This window comes from Hydra viridissima, unplaced genomic scaffold (genome assembly GCF_058129835.1).
Source record: "Hydra viridissima isolate aposymbiotic clone 2 unplaced genomic scaffold, HvirCarnegie_v1 scaffold_7, whole genome shotgun sequence".
Lineage (NCBI taxonomy): Eukaryota > Metazoa > Cnidaria > Hydrozoa > Anthoathecata > Hydridae > Hydra > Hydra viridissima.
In genome coordinates, this window is record NW_028324306.1 from 13,486,544 (window position 1) to 13,510,376 (window position 23,833).

General features: G+C 28.0%; 1 protein-coding gene across 4 annotated transcripts; it reads left to right on the forward strand.

Annotated features, from left to right (window-relative positions):
- The first annotated feature begins 693 nt into the window (after nt 1-693).
- Nucleotides 694-22,699, forward strand: LOC145183898 (HEAT repeat-containing protein 6-like). Of its 4 annotated transcripts, none has more exons than XM_090092277.1 (31): nt 694-827; nt 990-1,169; nt 2,759-2,866; nt 3,151-3,291; nt 3,509-3,621; nt 4,932-5,046; nt 7,419-7,517; nt 7,882-7,960; nt 8,038-8,293; nt 8,543-8,600; nt 9,140-9,250; nt 12,567-12,649; nt 12,928-13,054; nt 13,199-13,298; nt 13,497-13,703; nt 13,786-13,870; nt 14,223-14,307; nt 14,399-14,461; nt 14,625-14,765; nt 15,007-15,075; nt 15,315-15,368; nt 15,640-15,764; nt 16,132-16,213; nt 16,356-16,419; nt 16,527-16,603; nt 18,023-18,100; nt 18,268-18,321; nt 18,426-18,593; nt 19,412-19,582; nt 20,591-20,630; nt 22,416-22,699. In XM_090092277.1, exons 2-31 carry the CDS (start codon nt 1,020-1,022, stop codon nt 22,523-22,525), a joined length of 3,213 nt encoding a protein of 1,070 aa, XP_089948403.1. In that variant the 5' UTR covers nt 694-827; nt 990-1,019; the 3' UTR covers nt 22,526-22,699. The 4 variants fall into 4 exon arrangements, 3 of the variants coding, with proteins under 3 accessions (XP_089948403.1, XP_089948405.1, XP_089948406.1); XM_090092279.1 differs by having other exon boundaries at nt 1,012-1,169; XR_016453924.1 differs by lacking the exon at nt 16,527-16,603.
- Nucleotides 22,700-23,833: the final 1,134 nt, after the last annotated feature.

Consider the following 23,833-nt stretch of genomic DNA (forward strand, 5'->3'; position numbering starts at 1 on the left):
TCTAAATTATAGTTTAATAATTTATCTAGTTGTAAAGATCATTAAGTAAATTATGAACACTGTTAATTTTAAATCTTGGTTAATTTTAAGTTTCAGCAAGTTGTTAACTTTACCCAGGAAACATAGAGGTTCAAATAAACAGGTATTAGTCCATCAGTGTTTCACTTGACGCTAAAAAAAACTTGTTTAGAGTCTTTTAAAGTGCTATTAATTATGCTAACATTTAATTAGATTTTTTATTAAGTTCTTAGAAATACTATTTTTAAAAAAAATAGCAGAATATTTAATATACACAATGTTCTTTTTTTGGTTTTGAGAATTTTATTCATATTCATTATAAAGGCTGACCATGCAACTAGCTCCATACCATTCATTAAAGCTAATAAACTAAGTCATCCATAATTATTTTCCTAATTTGAGTACCACCATTCTTGAACTTTCTGAATTCAAATCAAGAAATGTCCTAGCCTTTTTAAAGATACTTGAAGAGGCTAATTTAATGTTGAATAATAGTTTGCATTTTTCTCATCATTCAAATTTTGTTACTTCTAGTTGAATCTTTTTTATGTAAAAATTGTTTTTTTTCCTTAGCTGTTCAATTAGCTCAAAAATAAGAATTTACACAAATTCTGTTACTATAAGTCTGCTCTATTGAAAACAAGATCAGTTCTTTTTTGTATTTTTTTTTTTTAGGAATTATAGAGAAGTTTATGAAAAAAATGCTTAGAGAGATCATTTGTTTCTGTAAACTACTCTACCCTTCAAAAAGTTTATCAAATAATTAATTGAAAATATAGCAAACAACCATACTATACTCATACTGATAAGTGAGTTTTTAACTTTGTTTTAGTGTAGTAGTAAGACTAATTAATTTGAATAATTTTAACAGTAATTTATATTTTATTACAAAATGTAGGGAGACTTTGTTTAAAACCATTGAAAACTTTTTTTTTGCTGCCTGTGTAATGCATATTTACATATGTTTATAGGTTCAAGATTGAATTTATTTAGCTATTAAGATGACTTCAACAGAATCTGCTATGCTTCGGTTCCAGCGTTTGCCTATTCCATCCTTTGAGAAAATCTATGCTGATGCAAATACAATTCTTGATGACATTATCTCTCAATGTCATAGTTTCAAGACATCAAATCATAACACAGATAGTAAAGTATAAGTTTTTAATAAACTCAGTGAACAGTTTATTTTTTCACTCAAATAAAGTCCATTTGTTAACTGATTACTTTTTATTTTCAAATTTTGATTACAATAAAAAAGCCTTCATTGATTTAAAAATTTCGGTTTTTATCATTCTTAAATACAATATTTTAAACTTTAGTATATATATATATATATATATATATATATATATATATATATATATATATATATATATATATATATATATATATATATATATATATATATATGTAAACTTAAAAAATTACCCTTCTAGATTATTTGAATGAAAATAGAATGTTAGCTGCATACAGAGGTTCTTTGCAGTCTTTTGAGGAAATGTTTGATATATGGTCTTGCAAATGTGTTTTGATAACAAAAACAGAGATTCTAAATAAAGTCAATAAAATATCAAAGTTCTATTATTAGAATGGGTTTTTTTGGATTGATCAAAAAGGATTTAGGAATTTGATAATTTGTAATATAAACAAAAAGGAAACCAAAAGGTTACTAACTTGCCTTTACAGGAAGTCCAAAGAAGTACATCATGTTAAAAATAAAGTTAGTGTATAATCAGCTACCACTTTCTATGGTGATAAAATATAATATAATAGAGAAGTTTATATGCCAACAGAATTTTCAATTTTGAAATTAAAAAGAATTGGCTGTGCTTTAAGGGTTCACAAAATTTTTGTTTTACAGTGCATTGCAAAAATAAAAGATGTTAAAGAAAAGGCTCAATCTGCTCTTCTAAAAAATTAACACTTTTGCCACCCATTCACAAACAGCAAATTAGAAAGTAAGCAGCTGAAATTATAATTGCTGCTAGAAAGAGGGCTTCTTTAAACTAACAAACAATCAGATGATTTGGTTGTCCCAACAAAATAAATTTTCTAGCTGATAGCAATGTCTTTGATAAACTGGGGTATTGAAGTTACACCCTCCCTTTTTGATCTTCGCAAATGTATTAGGTGATCCATTAATATCAACAACTATTCTAGACTTTCCTTATCATAGCCAAGGAAAATAAAGAGCTGTTAAAAATATTACTAAAGTTTCTGTCTTCACACATCATAGAAAGCGTGGAATGTTAATATCCATGCAAAAATTAAGAAAACTAAAGAAAATAAAAAAAAGTAAGGCATGTTTTTTCTAAAAAAATAAAGCTGGGACCATTAAATCTGGCTCAATCACCATGAAATTTTAAGGGCTTGTTTTTTTGGTGAAAAAGACAACTTTTAGGACCCATCACAAAGTGTAATACCAAATAAGTTTATTTTTCACCCTACCCTTATATATATATATATATATATATATATATATATATATATATATATATATATATATATATATATATATATATATATATATATATATATACATTTATATTAGGGTGAGATGAAAAACAAGTTTTTTTTTTAATACACACCTACACACACACACACACACACACACACACACACACACACACACACACACACACACACACACACACACACACACACACACACACACACAAACACACACACACACAAACACACACACACACACACACACATATATATATATATGTAAATTTAGGAAATGGTAGCTTTTATTACCCATGGCTGTAAAATCCTGCAAAATGCAACAATTTTGCTCAGAAGCAAATTTGCTCAAGTCATTAATATTTATCTTCCACTTATCAAGGTAAATATAACTCATTTTTGTAAAACAATATATTTTTACATTGTGTTGCATAACAATAAAACTATAAATCTAAATTTATGTTATAAAAAAAGATTTTTTATAAATTTCGACTGTACTGCTTTTATGTTATATTGGTATATTATGTTATATTTGTTGATAATTTCATCACCAAAATAGTTAAGAACTATTTTTTTTGCATCAAATTTTTGCTTAGTCTATTATTTAGTCATGGTAAAGTTATTTGCTTCATGATACTAAATATATACAATTTTTAATGTATTTAGAGTTCTATAGACTATGAATGCATAAATAATTTGGTATCTTTCTTATGCCAATCAATGTCAAACAGTAAATCAGCTCTTGTATTAGAGTTCATTAAAGCTCTAGCTGCAGCACTAGCTGGAAATGGGTCCCAGTTAAGTGAGGTATGCTGGTTTAATAATCTAAAATTTGTCTATTTTTATTGTATTTATATGTTAGAAGTATAAATATGTGCATAGATTTTTTTTTTCTCTCTCCTTTGTTTCCTTTATTATTTTCATAAGTTGAATTTCAATATGAAGTGTAAACAAAGTAAAAAAAAAAGATCCATGCATCACAATTTTTTATCCCTTAATAATGGTATATTTTTCTCTCTCTAAGGAAAGTATTATTCAATTACTTAGTGATGAAGGTGTGATATGGTTTTATTTATCACAAAAAGATGACATTGTAAAAAGTTATTCAATGCAGTGCCTTGGAAACATGTGCATAAGGTATTGTTAAAGCTGTAAGCACTTAAAAAATTATATTTTGTTTGTAACTGATGAGTTACAGACTGTAAAATAATTACTTGATAACAAAAATATTACAGAAACAAAATTTTGATTAGTAATAATGATTTATTTAAATAATTCATTATTACTAATCAAAAGCCTGAATGATAATAATGAATGTAATGAATAAATTTTTATAATAATCTTTTTAATTATAATTTATTTAGATTGTATAAAAATTTATTCATTACAGGGGTAATATAAAAAAACAATCATCAAGCTATTTTATAATACAAACTTTATTTCGCTGAAAATCAGAAAATTAACAACAAAAAAATAAAAAATATGATCTAATAGTAATATTATGTATGGCTTGTTTCAAAGTGGTCCCCTCCAGCTTTGACACAGAGAGCTAGCCATTTAGAGATATTTCCAGTCTCAAGTTATTTTTCTCACTGAGACTCTTAATTCCTTCATGATTCATGGGAATTCTCACACTTTGCTTTTGATGGGTGGCAGCCATCATGACCAAATTTTTGATTGTTCAAGGGACAGCTGCCAGGTTGATACTGAGCAATTGTATAATGTCACAATTACAATTTTTGAGCCTGTGTAAAGCCAAATTTCAGAATGTTAATTTGACATCTACAATATGATTGTAAAAAAAAATGTATAGATAAATATAGATTAAAACAAGGACAATTTAACTTTAAAAAATTAAAAAAAAACAAGTTAATTTGGGCATAAACAAAGTTAATGACTGTTTTTTTTGTGTTACCCTGTAAAATATTAAAAAAATTAAATAATAGTGAGTTTCAGTTACCATTAAAAACTCTTTTAGTTACAAAGGTAGCTGTGACTATGACTGTAATTAAAAGAATTTTAATCAGAAAACAAGTGAAAGAAGTTGAATATTTTATTTCCAAATCTAATTGCTGTAGTTTTAAGATAAAACTTCCTAAGCTTTTGATATTTTAGAGTATTTTTTAAGTCATAGTTGAGTAATCTTAAATTCTTTGAAATGCTGTTACCATAACCAAGTATAATGCTAATTGAGTGAATTTCTAATATATTTTTTTATGATCTACAACCTCTGAGATTTTTAATCTAGCAGTATGTCTTAAATACAGAAATTTTAAATTAGAATGTTCAGAAATTTTACTGAGATTATATTTTTTTCTGTAAATTGTATGTCTATAGGTGCGTTATCTTAACAAAACATACTTTTAAAAGTTTTTTTTGTCTATTTTTAGTTTTTTTCTATATGACTTATTTTTAATTTTTCCATGTGTCTTATTTTTATTTCACAGAGCAAATGATGGTGAAGTAATTGATAAGACTTATATGCGCCTTTGTTATGCCAAAGTTTTGGACTATCTTCGACTTTTGTTAATAGATAAACTGGATGACCTTGATCATCTGAAGGTATGTAAGAGAGTTTCCTAATTACACGTTACATGTGATTTTTACTTATTTATATATGATATCTGTATTGCGTTGTTGCATACCAAATGTGCTGTTATGTTAGTCAAAACTTTAAGCTGCTTACATTAGATCAAAAAAGCGAGTTCTGTTTATACAAAATTTTTTAGTTAAATTTAAAAAATAAACTAAAAACTTAAAATTATAATAAAATATGAATATTTTTTAGTTAAATTTAAAAAATAAACTAAACTTAAAATTATAATAAAATATGAATATCATTTGGAAGTCTGTACTTGGAATAGAAAATCTATTTAATCCAAAATATCTTTCAATTAGACTTCTTTAAAAAAAATGCTGTTATTATCAGATATTAGAATTAAAAAACATTTGCATTTCAATCTGGAAATATTTTATGTCTACCCAAGAATAATTTATTAATACCAAGAATAAAAAAAAGTCATTAATGGGTTATTACAAGTGAATTGGTTATGTTACAAGCTTATTTTTACTGCTGGATCTGCACTTTTGAAAAACTATCAGATTAGAAAAAGGAAAATGAGCAAAAATTCCAGGAGTATTCTGTTCCCTGAAGTGTTATTGTGTCTATTCAAGAGACTAATGGTTGCTCTACTATGAGTTCAATGTTGGTAGTTAAACAAAGATGTAAATATCTACTTCAAAAATCTCTCCAACATTTTTCAGTGAATGTTAAATGGGGTACAAAATCTAACCAACTGCTGCACAATGAAAAAGCGTTTTTGGGTTTTTACTGGCAATGTGCCCTATCGTCTAATAGATAGTAATTCAACAAACAAGCTATTTTATTCTATGGAATATTTTCTCAATAAAATATAAGGAATTCAAAAACATAAGCCATGTAAGTTAAATTTAATTTATTTATGCAGACACTGTTTTCTCTTAAACTTACTTAAATTGAAAAGATATATATTTTAAATTTATATAGCATTATGGTGGTGTAAAGTGCAGGAAGGGTGCAGGAGCGGTGTGGATTAGAGAATCTTCTTAATAAAATTTCTTCTGACTTTCTAACTCCATATCTTTTATGCTAGATTTGGGCAGCTCCTTGAAAACATTATAAAAGAATATAATAGGTCAGCAGTTGAAAGAGAACTTCAAGTTAATGAAAAGTTTGTTCAGGGTTGGAGAAACCTGAAGGAGACATTCAACATGATGCTATAATCAATGAAATCTAATCATGGAAACCATGGGAGTGGATGTCAATTTAAAAAAATTGTTTGACTTATATTGAAAAACTTTGAAAAAAATGGCATTAACAACAAACTATTTGATTAAAAGAAAAAATCTGCTATAATAAAATCATTTATAGTTTTTCTGATAGATGTTCTTGGTGTTCAAGATTCTTGTACCACATTGAGTTATTACTACATAGCAAAACTAAAATTTCCCAGAAATCGCCAGAAAACTGATTGTATTTCTATCTTTTATTATAAAAACAAGTGTCAGTCTCTAAAACATTTGTAAATAGATGATTATATTTATATAGCAGTAGTACAATTATGTCTTATCAATATTGTTTAACTATTTGATGTTTGCTTCAATAATCCATTCAAAATAAGCTCCGGTAAAAATGTACATACTGGATTTTATAGCATACCAATCAAGCAATCAAAAATTAGTGATTGGTTAAAAAATGCATGAAATGAATATCCAAAAAGAAGTTCTTATAAAACCAGTTAAAGATTTTTTTGGTGCTAAAAATAGTACTGAGGAGTATTTCAAAGGCTTTAATTGCAAAATAAATTTGTAAAAACCTTATGTCACAAATATTTCTTATCCTTGCTTGTAAAGTTTATGAAACTATATTAGTTTTTAAAATATCTCTTAAGGACTTAAAGCATTAAATGTCTTCTTATGACTGATATATTGTTTTTAAACCATTAAACTACTCTTTTTGACTACATTACAAATCACAACAGCTTACACACCAGTTTGTATATGGTGTATAAGTTGTTTTGTGTAAGATAGTAATTTACTATAAAATGTAGTAAATTTAACTAATTTATAAGTTAAAGCTTTCTTTAAAAACACTTTAAATTTTTTTTACTCTTCTGTCATTTGTTAAGTTATTAATATTTTTTTTATCTGCGTTTTATTATCTTTAATCTCATTTCATACCTGTTTTATATTTTAGAATATCTTTCAGTTGAGTTTTTTTTTAAACTTTTTTCAAATTAAAGGGATTAATCTAACAAAGGTGTTGTTTTTAGTGAAATATGTTAATGTTGCTTATTCTAGTAAATCAACCACTGAAGATATTTTTATATACCTTCAATTGGAGGCTTAAAGATTTTTTACTTTAGATTTTTTAAGATTAGTTATTGAAAATCTAGATCATAATTGTTGCATTGAAATCATTGCAAAATATTTTGGAAAGCATCACTGTCAATGATGGCATTGTCGAGGCCGAGTTTGCAGTTTCTTTGATAAAGGTAATTGTTGGTAAATATTTTTTTTTGAAGCAATAACTATTTCAAACAAATTTTTTATTATGTAGATATAGGCAGTAAAAGTTGTTAAAATTTTTTTCACAGTTCTGTTGAACTGATTAATGAAGCAAAATCACATAAACATTTTATATTTAGCATCTTCATTCTTCAGCTTCAACTCAATGAAGTTATTTAGTTTTTTTGTTAAATGATCGAGTTTTGTTAAGCAACCTTTTTGCAATTAGGTTATCATAATTATGCTGATTTGTAACATGAGCTTTTTATCATTAAGATGTTATGTATAGGCATCACATGCATCCTGCAGTTATATTATGGAATTTTTTTTTTTTTTTTTTTTTTTTTCTAGATCTTCTTATCGTATGGAGCACCAGATTATAATGTAGTTGTTGAAAAAATGTTAAGGATATTACCAACAAGAAATTTAGGTTTTTTTCCTCTTTAGTTTTATTGTTAAAAAAAGTAAAAATTCAACAAAGTTTTTATAGGTTTGAAAACATTTTAGATGACATTACTTTGGTCGAAAAGATATATCCTACAAAGCGAAAAGAAAAATCTCCAATGACAAAGAAAGTTCATGCTAAAAAGCTAAGGAAAAAAAAAAGAAAAACCACCCAAGTAAATATAGAGGAAGAGTTTGAAAGTGCTACAGATGATTGTTTTGGAGTATCAATTCATAAGAATTGGCGCCAGCCTGTTGTTTTATCTAGTTCTGAATCAGATTATTCTGATTCAGAGTGCGCACAAAAAGAAACACTTAGGTATGTGCTTGATTTGATTTGAATGTGCTTTTAACAGCTGCATTTAGTAAGTTTTTTGCATTAGTTATGTAGTAGTTTTTTTTGAATAGAAATGTAAATTCATATTTTCCTTACTAAAACATTTAAGCAACTATTAAATTGAAATTTTATCACATAGATGAAGTATGAATGAGATTTCTAATGATATTTTCATTGGTTTTAAAATCTTTTTACATTTTCTAAATAATTTTCTACTTTTCATTCTTTTAGCTTAGTTATGATAAAGATTCAAGTTCATGCTGCCTATATTATTCAAAATATTCTTAGAGTGAGTGTTTGAACAACCAATTATGGCACTTTATTTTTTTAATAACAGTTTAGTTATTAAGGTCTGCATCCCAAAGATTATGGGTTTTTTGCAAAATCTACTCTAAGATAAGAGCATATAATATAATATTATATATATATTGAGATATTTCAAGAAGTATTCTGTAACATGACAAGCCCATCAAATTGCAATTACTTTTTAATTAAAGTTTTTTTAAAGAACAGTTTTTGAAAATTGGTTTCAAGTGTTAAATTGTTTTAACTTCTTGACCTGTATTTTTTGTCTGAAAACTAACAGTAACAAGAAGTATAAGTTATATATAATCTAAAAAGTTGTATAAATCTTAAAATGAAGTTCTATAAATTTTGAAGGTATCAATATGTCTGTAAATCTAATTCAAGATTTAAACAAGGCAGTTTAATTTTAGAAAAATCCGGAATTAAATTGTTTTATGTTTATGACCCTTACGATTTGGGAATGCAGACCTTTGTTTATATAATAAAAGATAATAGTGGTTTCCTTGAAGTTTATCTTCTTAGTGTTGTGACAGACGTTCAAAATTTTCGTGCTGGCTCACACTTGTACCAGATATAATATCTACATCACACCCATCCATTCTTTATTCTCTTGCAATGGGGAATCAACAAAAAGTATTTTTTGTTTTGATTTAGTTTAGAAATTTTAATCTTGTATGTGTGTTTTTTTTTGAATTTATTAAATGTTTATAAAATATTCTGATAACAACAGATAATAAAAGTAAAGCTCTAAATAAATCTGAGAGTTATTAAGACATGATTATCTCTGGTAGGTTAAAATATATATTATTTTAGTTTTCAATTATTTATCACTGGCAGGTTAAAAAAGGTTTATGTCATTTTAAGCTGGTTTATATAATAGGAAAAATTGAATAAACAAATTAAAAAATTTCTTAAGAAAACTAATGAAAGGCTTTTTAGCCTTTTGTTAGTTTTTTTAAGAGACAAAGTGGTCAATAGGAGTTACACTATATAAGTTTCAAGCATTAGCAACACACATTTTAGGCTCTTCTTTGAACTATCTGTAAACAACTGCCATTCATTTTGTTCATATTGTTTGATGCCCATTTTATTCAAAAGTCCTGCCATATCACAACAATGGGCATAATCATTGTGAGTTGCAAAGAAAGTCAACAGATCTTTTTCTCTATTTTAAAAAAGTATTAGTTTATTAACTTTTGTTTTTAAGCCCACAAGCTAATAACTCTACACTTTCATTTAATAAGTCTAAATCTATATAAGTCAAAAGCCTTACATGTGCTGGCTATGTATAATATGGCTATATATATATATATATGTATATATATATATATATATATATATATATATATATATATATATATATATATATATCTATATCTATATCTATATATATATATATATATATATATATATATATATATATATATATATATATATATATATATATATATATATATATATATATATATATATATATGTTTATTTATATAAAATGAATAAAAACAACTTTTTATGGAACTCTGAGTTTCATGCCTTTTGGCAATCATCAGCCATTGTGTATTTTGTTACTTAAAAACCATTTAAAAATTACAAACTAAAATTACAATTACGGTAGAACGAGATCTGCCATTACTAAAATGAAACAAAATAAAAAAACGTCAAAGGTTTTTAGTCCCCGGTGTCGAATAAGGATAGTAAAAATTTCTTTGCATGTCGGCACTGATATTATTTCATATCTTTTATTAAGTAAGTTTTCTCCTTTATATAATAGTATATGAAATTTTTCGCGAAGACAAAGATTACAAACTTTTGATGCTTGATTTTAGGGCTTACATTATAATTTATAATATTATAAGTCATTAGTGGTAACAGAGTCATTTAACCTGAATGGTGCACTAAGCTGATTGCTGAATTCAAATTTTCTGTCAAGTTTTTTCACTTATCCTAATTTCAAATTTTAATCTGAAAGTTATGTATGCCCTCTTCACAAAATCATTAATCTGAAAGTAAGCAAAGTACGCTCTCCACAAAGTGGAGAGCGTACTTTGAGTTGTTTATTTTAAACTAAAAAGTACTTTGAGTTATTTATTTTAAACTAAAAAACAAAAACAAACATGATTACTTATCTTATATCTGTATTGTCTATGCTATTAGTTTAATATGCAGACATGTGAATAATTTATGACTTCATATGTATATATGATTATTTACTGTATTCAACCACAAATTTTGTAAAAAATTCATTTTTTGACAAAAATTAATGTAATATGAAAACTTAAAGCCAAACAAAAAAATTTATTTAATAAAAAATGTTTATTCAGTATGTCCCCCCTCAGCATCAAGTCAACTCCTGAACATGGAATTTATTTAATAAAAAATCTTTATTCACTATGTCCTCCCACAGCTTCAAGTTAACTCCTGAACCTGGAAAGGTTGTCTGAACATAGTCCTTAGGCATCTTGTCCCATTCCTTCTTGATAGCAGCCTTCAGGGCATAGAAGTTGTGGGTAAGTTGACAAGCCCTTGAGTTTTCACTCACTCAGATTGAATAATCAAGAGGTAACAATGCTGGTGATCCAGGAAGCAATAGCTGTTTTGACCAGTGTTTGGCAGTTTCTCTTGGAGCCACTCCTGGGTCTTCTGAGATGTATGTGGAGGAGCTCCATCCTGTTGGAACACAAGATTGTTACCTTGAAAGTAGTGGGCATTAATCTAAAGTTTGACATGACTCTCCAGGATTCAAGTATTCTGATTGGTGTTAACTTTTAGACCAGATTTGATGAAGACCAAAGCAATTTTGAAACTATTAAAAGAAATCAGGCCAAACATAAATGAAGCTGAATGTTTGATCCTGAATGTATACTTTACATGCCCTGGAAATGCCTGGACTGGTTGATGACTAATCAAACTATTAGTTCTGCTGTTTGAGACTGAATCAACAGTAAACAATTTTTCATCTGAGAAGAGTATGGTTGTTGGTCTCTTCATCCAGAGGCCATTTTCCTAATTGACTTTACTTTTTAGTCATTTTCCTGATTGACCGTACTGAGTTCTGAGAAACTCAACTCTTGACTGCCTTGATTAACTAAGGAGTTCAAGCTGTCCTCTTCAAACCACTGCCAGGCTTCCTCTTAACATCAGAAGTCATTTGAAAATATTTAATCATAGTCTAGACTGTACTCAAAGGCTTGTTTATCATCTTGGCAACATGTTTGGGCATGGTGCCAGTCACAGCAAGTTCAACAATAGGCTTATTTTTATTACTTCTATTCAATTTTCGGCTATTTTTTTTATTTACTTTTATTTTCAAAGATTTTTGCTTCAATAATAAAACTATGTGCATAAAAATAACAGTAGAACATTTATTCTGAAATTATCAAACTTATTATAACAATAGTATTTGCATACAGCATAGCTGTTTTGGATAATGAAAAGGAAACATTTTTAAAATTCAAATTAGCTTTAGGATTTACATTCTCACATTAGAGAGTAATCATAATCTGCATTTGAAATTTTAAGAAGGTCGCACTTTTTATTTAATTTTTGTGAAAATTTGTTCAGAGTGGACCCACCTATAGAATAAAAACTTATTTTGATAGCCAAAAACTGACCCCAAAATCTTAATCTAGTCTTTAAAGTTAAAGCAGCAGAAAAAATCTAAGCAACTGTAAAGTTTTATTTGACAGTTGTCTAGGTCATTGCCCCCAGTACTTCACAGATCAGCTTGTACTCTTTATCACTCATTAAAGTCATATTTTGTATAAACCTTATTTTATTAACTAACAAATTTTATTTAATGCATGGCTGTGGGCCAATGGCTAATTTTCTTTTTTAGTATTAGTGTATATGATATTGCTACATTATTATCATTTTCTCAGTTTTTTGTTACATGTAACATTTATAACTCAAAGATATAATAACATTTTTTGGTATTTATTTAAAACTCAAGGTACGAGCATCCGTTCTTCTAGCACTTATGGAGTTGATTGATGGATCTAGAGGCTTTTTAGAATCTGCAGTTAGTAATGCAAGGTTTTAAACCAGTATTTACAATGCCATGCTTCTCAATCAAAGTTTTTATTCTGTATTTGTTTTCTTTTTTAAACAGTGCTTTATTCTTTCTTTTTTTTTTTTTTTTTTTTTTGGATAAAAAAAGCATCACTTCATTCAAACTACTCATTTAGAAATATAAATTTTTTAAATTCTTAAAAAAACTTTCATACCTAAATATTTAACGCTTTAGTGTATTAATCATTTGCTGATCGTTTTACTTAAGTATTTTGTTAATAAAACTCATCATTTTTGTTTAGAGCTGCATCTTACCCCTTTACATCTTTTTCTGTAAAGTTGAGTCAGTCACTTCACTTGCTGCATGAAACTCTTCTAACTGTGTTAGAACAAGAGAAAACAGATGCAGGGAAAGATAAAATTGTCAAGGTGATGATTTAAAGTGAAGTTATATTTAGATTGATTTCATTTCAAAATTGCTTGCCATTTCAAATTAGTTTTAGTATATTTTGTCAATAGTTTTGCTTAATGAAAAAGATTTAATTGTTTAAATCAAAATATTTTTTTGTTTAGTGTTTAACACTTCTCATTTTGAATGCGCCTTACAAAAAGTTAGGTATTGACTACCTTCCAAACGTTATAACTGCTGTTCATATCTTACTTCAATCTTCAGGTATTTTGCTTTTAAAAAAATCGTTTTCTTTAAGATAATCCATAGTTTAAAATTTTGACATGGTGTCATTTTAAATATAAGAAAGAACAAAAAGAATATACTCTGTTATTAAAAAATTAAAAATTGTATTTAAAAGTTAAAAAGATACCTTTATTCACAAAGTTTTATAATGAAGACATTTTTGTTAAACAATTTCAGATTGCAACCTTTGTCAAACAACTCTGACATGTATTGCAGCATGCATATCAGTTCAGCCCACAAATGAGCATGTTTTAGAGATTCTTCAGCAAAGTGCTTTACCTCAAAAACTTCAAATGACCAGAAATTCAAATAGTCTTGAAATAAAAGAAGAGTCTTCTTGGTTGGTTATATTTTGCTTACAAATTCTTTTAGCTGCTTCAAAAGGTAAATATACTTTAGATTTATTTAGTTTTTAACTCTTATTAAATGGATTTAGAATTTATATTTTACTGTTTGGCAATTATAGATGCTGTCCGTGAACTACGTCTGGCTGCTGAATGCATACAGTTGTTAACTGTAATATTGAGATGTCATCCACAGCTTTTAAAAAAGTATGCGTTGTATAAAAACTTATGTGCTCTTCAGTTATTTTTAAAACATGCTAAAAAAAAAGCAAAAGGTTTCAATAGCATATTGGTTTTGTGTAATTATAACAATAACCATGTAAATACTACTAATTCTTTTGAAAATATTGATACAGCATTACTTTATAATTGTAAACTGGTAATTTATTCACTCATATCTGATTTTAGAGCTGTTTTGGTTCAGCAAGCTCAAATTTAACACAACTCACTTTAAATATTGACCTGTATTCTTTTCTGACTTGCTATTATTACATAAAAAAATTTCAACTGTTCTTGTTAAAATGATAATAAATGATTTCTTTTGATATTCTTCATTTAGACATCAGTGCAAAATTATTGTAGACTTGAATGTAAACATGTTTCTTTTTTCTACTGATGTACTTATAAGTCTGCATTCAATTAAAGTGAGTCATTTTATTACTTTGCTTTTTTTTTTTAATAACTTTTCTTTTAAGTATTTTTATTAATATAATTTAAATCAAGCTTTGTTTTTAGATATTAGAAGAATTTTCAAAGTATTACTTAAAACTCTTTGAAAAATCTCATGACAGCACTGAGGTACACCTAATCTTTCCCTAGAATTTATAAACTGAAAAGCTCTTAAAGTTTTGACTTAAAAGATAATCAACTGAATTTTAAGTTTTATACAATGTATTATTTAACATTCATTTGCTTTAACCTATGAATTTTTTAGATGACTCAAATTATTTCTTTGTTTTAGTGTGTATCTTACTGGAAAAGCATGCTTACAGGTCCAATACCACAATATCTTCATGTAAAACCTGTAAAGCCTGTTAAAGGCCAGGCTGCTGTTTGTGATTGGCTTTCAAATGTAGGATCTGATATATTTTGCGCACTCAAGGTGAGTTTAATAATTTCTTTTTTTTAATCATCAAGTAGTAAAACCCTTTCAAAAATATGGGCTGATCATTTAAATAGTTTTATGGAATTTTTATTTATTTTTGAAAATTTTTGTTTTACTTTTGAAGTTCTTAAAAATACTGTGGCAATATTGCAACTTATTTTACCATTCAAATCCATTTGGTAAAATTTTTTAGTAAAACCAAGAAACTTTTATAAAATGTTGCAGAGTTTTTATTTAGAATCCTGAGCAGATTTTTATTAAAACTGTCTTAATTGGACTTGCAAACAGTGAGGAACCTGTTATTGTTGTAAGCTGGTTGGAACTTTTTTTTTTTTTTGAATAGGAAATGACTTAAAAATTCTTTAATGTGTTCGAATATATCTTTATTTCTAATGTAAAGATTTTTTACAATGAAATAAAAGTTAGTTATTTTTTAATAAAAATTTAAATGCAGTAAAATCATTTTACATAGAGTATACTTAAATGAGGTTAAATATAACTCTTCTTTTTTTTAAGTAAATACATTGTTACCTGTTCATCTTTTAGGCTGCAGCTGTACGAGGTCTAGGTGTTATCATAGACTATGAATCCATGAAAGAGGTGAAAATTTTCACTTTGAATTTGAATTTTCAAAAAGGTTTTTTAATTGATGGGTTAATTGTTAAAGAATATATACTGGCGATTTTTTGCATACACAAAGTATTTTCCAATTTCTTTCTTAACTGTTTAGATTTTTTAATAATTAAATTAAGTCAGTTTAGTATTTTTAAATTTTAAATTCTATATAGCTCTTATTAGGATACAGTTGTATTCAAAGAAATCTTGTTTTCTCTAAGAATTGAACAAAATAAATTTTAACTTTTTTGTTCAGGATGTTTGGTTTGTCATGGATGTTAGTCGAGTTGTCCTTCTACAGCTGGATAATCCATCTGTTAATGTACGTCTAAAAGCTGCATGGTCACTGGCAAACCTCTGTGACTTTATTTCAAAAAATAAGTTAGTAGATTGAGTACTAATTTTTAAATTCTGTTTTTTAATTTTATTTTAAAATGGTACTTGAGCTGCTATAAGTTTTTAAGTGTTTTTTTTAAGATTTCTGTTCAGTTATTCAGATCAGTTCCATTAAGAAATCCTTTTGTTTAACTTTTACCATAGAACATTAGTAAAGAGAAATCCTTAGAAATTAACTATACTTATAAGATATTCATTATGACTTTGTAACAGCTCTATAACAGTAAATTTTGGGAAATATATTTTTTGGGTGCACATTTTACAAGCTTCACTATTTATGAGAAAATATATTAATATTTTCTTAGCTCTAAGTAAAATTAAAAATAGCTCTTTTAATACAATTTGTTTTCAGTTACTTACTGAGAGAATTCCCTGATAGTTTAATACAAGACATACTTAAATGTTCTACTCAAGCTTCTTTGGATAATGAAAAAGTAACACGTTTTACTTTTTGATTAAATTATAGTATTGTGTTTAACTAAGCCATTAGTTCATGCTTTCAAGTTGTTTATTTTAGTATATATGTTATAAAATTATTGCATAGTAATTGTGTTTGTAAAATTTACAATATTTAAGGTTAGTTGCAATGGTGTACGTGCATTAGGTAACATACTAAATGCATTACCGCAAAAGGTCTATGGTAAGATATTTATTTTTTGTGTGTTTAGTTATATTTTGAGATCCAAAGTTCTTCAAATTTTTTCTGATGAAAGAATTTTAAAAAAAAATCTATTTTTCATTTTATAGATAAAGAGAGTTTTTTGAAAAATTTAAACAGCGCCGTAGAAGCACTTACTAAAAATATACTCTCTGCACCTATGAAAGTAATTTTTATTAATTTAAAATTATTACATGATATACTCTCTGCACCTATGAAAATAGTTTTTATTGACCTAATCTATTATGATACAGCCACACATTTACATATTTTATTTTTAAGTTTTGTTTTCTAGTAGTTTTTATTATTACAACTATCATATGTAATAATAGTAGATTATAGAGAATAATAGTAGATTTATTATTACAACTAGTAATGTTCTCTAAAAATCAACTAATTTGTGGAATCTTACCAGTAGACTAAGAAATGCTTGAGGGTGATTCATCTTATTAACCCTATGTTCAAACTTTATACATATTTATATCAATAACTACTCTTCTCTCTCTAAAAACGTCACCATCCTTAATTTGTACTGGTGAATCTGTCAAATAAAGGATGTAGGATAGAGAGAGAAGGGGGTTTTCAAGAAACCCCTTCTTTTCTCCCCATCCTCCTTCCTTTATTTGATAGATGAAGTTTGTCATCCTAAAAAATTTAAGCTTGTGCATTCTCCATTCCTTAAAAGTTTAGGGAAGGAGTGGAAGGGCATTAAGTATGTGTATGTAGAATATTCATTTCAACATATACATATATGATGATACACAACAACATATGTGATGTCCTCCCTCTCAATAGCTCACCATTAAGTAATTTTCACTAAACTGAATATTAGCAATAGTTTAAAAATATGCAAACAAAAGTGAAAAATTCAACTATAAAAGCTACTTTGTTAAATCATAGCTAGTAAAACTAATCAATAACTTGGATTCAAATTGTATATCTCGCTAATACGCAAATGGAAAACAATTAAAAACCTAAGATAAACATTCATCATTAGATAAGATACCATAAATATCCTTCTGTAAATTAAACGTTGCATTTTAATATTTTAATGCTGTATTCAGCTTAGTGATAAGTTCATAAAATTTTTTGTTACAAAATGTTTTTGTTAAATCCAACTAACAGTAAGCACGATTTGAAGATCAGCCATAAGACTATGCTCATACTTCACTTTTTCTTCTGCTCATTTGCAAAGTATTTTAACATGCTTTTTGTTATTTATTTCAATAAAAAAATTATCTAACTAGTAAGAAATCCAACTAATATGAGAACTTACCATTTTTTACTGTTATGCTGGCCTTAACACTTTGTGAACTGTTTATCCAAAGCATCCTACTCTGTTTGCAGAGTTTTTTTTTTTTTTAAACCACTGTTTGACTATTTTATCAGTAGCTTTTGTGCAAATTCCAAATCACACAGCTTTAGACAAACTAACAAAGCTGTACAAAAAAAAGTATAAACACATTGCAATTTAAAGAAGACAACAGCACATATAGTAGCAGATATTTTAATTTTTTGTAATAACATAAGAGAACTTTAATTTTTCCATTTTTTTTTGCAACCAACATTATCTTTTTCCTTTTAGACCCGGTGGAATGCTTGTTATGCTTGTAGGTATATGTTTGAAAATAAAGACTTCCCTATTGGTTTTTCTGATTGGAATGTAAGTAAATGTTTTATTTGCTAATCTTTCTTAATTGATTTTGATGAATCACCATGAAAGGATTTGATAATAACAATGGTACCAATAAAATTTTTTCTGCATTTTATTACTTACTTTTCAGAATTTACTGTCAAGACTTTATAGTTGCTCTGGTTTTTTTTGCTTAGATAACTCTGTTCAAAGCTCTCTTAGAAGAATTGCGTGAATGCAAAAACTTTAAAGTAAACTACTCAACAAATATTCTTTATGGTGTCATGGATTTGTTATGCATTCTTTTGGAAAGTTTCTGATATTTTTCTTTCTATTTGAAAGCTTTCTCTTTCAGGTACGCATAAGTGCTGCTTGTGCACTTGCATCATCTTCTTTGCGTAGTCAATATGGAGATGAGAAGTTGTTTTTACATGTTTGGAGAGAAGTACTTGTAGGGCTTGAAAAGTCAGAAGATCTTACAGATTTCACAGAGTTTAGACATAAAGATAGTTTGCAGTTCAAGGTAGGAATGAATTAAGTGAACTGTGATATAGAAAAACAACTTAACATACTTTAGTAACAGATTATTTGAACTTATAGTTTACAAAAGTACTATAAATTCAGCTATTTCTATGTTTTAGAGGCTTTTTTAAAAATTATGTCGGTGCTCCAGGAAAAGAAAGTTGTATACAATAATTTCTGCTTCATAACAAGTTTTTCCTTTCATTTTGTATACCAGAGAACACTTAGATAAGAAGTGGATGAATAGTGTTCCAAAAGAAGTTTACACTGTATGAAGAATAATGGCTGCAATGGCTGATTAGAAACGTATTTTTAATGAAAGTCTGACCCCTATTGCTGAAAGATACTCCTAAACCATTTTTGATGATTTTTGATGGGCATATCAAGTATATTCTTTAGAAACAACACAAAAAGTCATTTTTTTTATATCATAGCTAAAATCGGCAAATGAGAAGGACATCTTTCAACAAATTAAAAGTTACATTGAATTAGTTCACAAGTTTTTAATGTAATTTAATAGGTTTATCTTAGTTAACAATAGTAATCTTACATTTTATATAAAACTGGATGTTGCAAAAACCTTAAAAACCTTCTTCTTTGAACACTATTCTTAGTTATCATCAAAAGTAGATTACTATATCCCAATTTACCTAGTTCATCCTGTTTACTGTATTTGAAAATTAAAAAAAAAAATCCATTGGATATTATTTGAAAATTAAGAAATAAATAAATCTATAAAATTTTTTTAAGCATTGGTTTGTAGCAGTTTTTCGATCTTAAAGGCTCAAAATTCTGATTGTTAAAGTTGCTTTCTTTTAGACTACGCTATTACTATTTCACTTGTTATCATTGGCTTCTATAGAAGATTTAAAGATAATGCGTCAAGACGTTCAAAAACATAAAGAAACGTTTCTGACGCACTGTGAGCGCATTTTAACGATAATTAAAGAAACGGAAGATTGTTATCAAAACCAAAATGGAAATTTATCGGTATGCGTTATTTCACCTAATATTTATGATTTGTTTTACTATTTGCTCTTCTTAATTTGTAATAATCACTTTTATTGTTTGTATGTGCAATGTTCTTTTTGTTAGTCCAGTCAATAAAGGATTCCATTTTACTTGAATTAAGCTATATAAAAGTTACAAACGCAAATATAATAAAACTATGATAAATCTGCAGTTTGACTTATAAAAGTTTAAAGAATTAGAGAACTTTGGGCTCTGAAAAATCTATCAGCGGCCAAACTATTTGATATAGATATGTGTTAGAAAAAATTTTTAGTGAATACTTTCAATTAAAGATGAGATCTATAAAATCTTAATGAAATACTATTTTAATGGGCAGTTTTATGTTTGTATAAAAGATGTTAAAATATTAAAAATGGAGAAAGAATGATTAAGTGCAAGTTTTTTTTGTATAGTATTACATTATCCTTCGTGCAAATAAATGTGAAATTTGCATGTAAACCTCTTTAATTCTGATTTATTGATCATTGAAACGCTCCAAATTTATTTAATTGACATTAAAACGCTCTTGATTTTCTCAAAATATACTGCTTGCGTTGGCTTTTGTTAAAAGTTATGGGAAAGGTATTTCTTTTAAAATATCATCAATATGCCCAGGTACAAAATCTTCTATCATTATAAATAATGGTTTAGTAAATGATGACGTTAGCGAGCACTCGTATAGTTGTTAATTATTTTTCTAACCCACACCATTCTAATTGAAGTTAGACTGTTTTAAGGTGTAGTTTTTACAAAAACCTGGATCCAGAATTATATAAATTTTCCTATTATTTAGTTAGTAGTTTTTAGTAGTTTTTTTATATTTAGTTGTTTATTACAAGTTAATGACGTCAAAATTGTTATATTTAGCTTAATTCAAGCGAAAGTTTGCTTGGTTTATTTAAAGTTTGTTTTGATTGGTCAATGTGAGATCATGTTGATAGATGATTGATATAATAACAAACCTTTATTTTATTTTATTTTAAACAGGAATCAATTTCTACAGATCAAAAAAATAAAGAAGAATTGGGTAATTTTATTTTTTTGTGTTGCATGTATATTACTCAATGTTGTTGCTAACAAATGCAATTTTCAAATCGTTTTCGACAAAGGAAAAAGTTATGAAATGGCTTTTCTCGGCTTGGAAACGTACAACAGCATTCCAAATGTAGTATATAACATCTAAAGATAGCTGTTGCGTGAAACTTTAAATAATGTTATATATATATATATATATATATATATATATATATATATATATATATATATATATATATATATATATATATATATATATATATATATATATATATATATATATATATATATATATATATATATATATATATATATATATATATATATATATATAAATTAATCAAATCCAGAAAATGTAGTGATTTTAAAAATGTCTGTTTATACACTACTGTGATCAAAAAGTAAGGTGAATTTTTAATTTAAACTTCCCGCCTTATTCGAATCGTCCAATCTTTTTTATTTTTAAGTTGGTAGGAATGTCATTAACATTTGCGCCAAATTACATGTCAAACTCATAATTATTTTTTTTTGTTTACGCTTGTTTCTAAAGTACCAAAAGTGCATTCGGCTATTTTCACGATGTCTAATTTTGTTGAGCAAAGAAGTGCTATTAAATTTTGTTTGCGGAATGATATTTCTGCTGCTGAGACGTATCGAATGTTGCAAAAGGCCTTCGGTGAAGAGACTATGTCTCAAAAAACTGTTTACAAGTGATACAAAGACTTCAAAGAAGGCCGAGAACGTGTTGATGACTTGGAACGCTCCGGACGACCATCGACTTCGATTGATGATCGCCACATCAACAAAATCAAAGAATTGGTGCTTGCAAATCGTCGGTTAACCATTCGAGACCTTGTTGACATGGTTGGAATATCATTTGGGTCAGTGCAAGCGATTTTGAAGGATCATTTGGGCCTCAGAAGACTCAAATCACGTTTGGTGCCGAAATTTCTCAATTTCTTTGAAAAAGAGCGTCGCGTTAAAACATGTGAAGCAATTCTTTCTGACTATCAAGACGTCTACAAACAAATTATTACTGGCGATGAGACTTGGGTCTACGCATACGACCCTGAAACAACCGACCAATCGAGTGAATACCGTGAAAAAGGCGAGCCGAGACCGAAGCAACCACGTCAAAGTCGCTCAAAAATCAAGGTCATGTTGCGTGTTTTCTTTGATTATTGTGGTGTCGTGCACTACGAATTCCTTCCAACTGGCCAAACTGTCAACAAGGAATATTATTTAAGCGTTATGCGACGTTTGCGTGAAGTTATTCGCAAAAAGAGACCGGAATTATGGGCCAATAACTCTTGGATTTTGCACCACGATAATGCGCCTTCGCACACAGCACTGGTTCTTCGTGAGTTTTTCGCCAAAAACTCTACCCATGTTGCTCCACAACCACCGTATTCGCCCGACTTAGCACCGTGTGACTTCAGGCTGTTCCCAAAGCTCAAGAGACCACTCCGGGGAAATCGTTTTGAGTCCATTGAAGAGATCCAACGTGAATCGGCATGCGCATTGAAGGCTATCCCTACCGAGGACTTTTCGGCATGCTTCGAAGACTGGAAAAAACGTTGGCAAAAGTGCATTGGGGCCGGGGGGGGGGGGATTATTTTGAGGGGGACGATACAGATTTGGAAGAATAAATAAAGATTTTTCATTTTATAAAAAAATTCACCTTACTTTTTGATCACAGTAGTATCATATGTAAACAGATAGTTTTAAAAATGACGGTATTTTTAGGATTTGACTCCCTGATTTTCTCTCACTTTAGAGCAATGCTGTTTGAAGATGCGTTCCAACTTAGTTCATTTGGTAGACAAAAGGCAAGGCGATATTGAAACTATCGATCTGGTTAAGATAGCTTTATTCTTAGAGAGCTAGCTGGGCTATAAATTGATCTAAGTTTTTTAATCTATTGTTTTTCTGACGTAGTGGATTGTCTTAACATTCAGAGATTCTCCTTTTATGCGACAAAGAAACAAAAAGTGATATGCAATCCGAAGAAAGTTTCATATTACATAAGATATAAATATATTTTAAATTACTGTCCACAAATATACAGTTTATCTGTAATGTAAAGGATTGTGGGCAAACGCGAGTGTTCACGTACTCGAAACCCATTGTTAAGTAACGATTAAGGGTTACTAAATATCTCTGATTTTATTATAATTAATAATAGACCCACTTTAAACTTGAAAGTATAAGATATGTAAATAACGTATTAAATGTTACATAAATAACAACATGTAATTCCTATCGTTGCATATATTCTGATGAATATGTCGAGACTAATCAACAGTCAATTAGCAAAAACAACAACTTAGCAACGTTTTTTGAAATTTTACTGATCCTATACAACAGAGGCGATTTGCGGATACAAAATAGATGGGTGAACATTTTTCACCATTTGAAGCAGCAACACCTAGCAACAATTTAGAATGCCTTATATATCACACAGGTGAGGCACTGTGACCTCTCTAAAGTTCACACCCAGGTGGCTCTAGGGCTTTGAAATATAGCGGACATCATTGCGAGTTCCGATGAGCTGATGGGCCTGGACCAATTGGATCCAGAATATATGTGATCTATAATATTACCACACCATCCGCTTCACAATTTGTGCTAAAGGACCCCTGGTTCTAATGTGGCAGTCACAAATAATTGGCGGATGCCAAGGATTGTAAATCGACTGCCAAATGGGAGCAATATTATCCAGCTAGCTCGAAAGTGCTCATAGCTAACTTCCTTACAAAACGAGACTAAACAACTTGTACGAACAAACATATGCAAACACCATATAAAACAAATGCATAAATAATCTTTAACAATCTTTTGCAAGCTTTTTTTGTTCTAGCGATAACATTTCTTTTCTTTCATCAATTTTTATTTAACTCTATAATGAGAAGGTTTTGATGCACACTGTTGACATGCACTAGGATTGATTGAAATAGTTTGCATATGAAATTTCAAAGAATATTAAAAAACGCAAAAAATCTGGTTCAAATTACTTTGAAAAAAATAGCTAATAGATCTAAAAATGCTAATTCATTGGAAATTCGTTTCCTGAAATAAAAATAATAATTCATTCCAGCCCCAAGGGACCGCACTCAGTATAACATTGAAACCACTAATTAAACTTCCTCTTCTACAAAGTGCCCAAGTGGTTAGACGCCACGTACCTTTTAATAT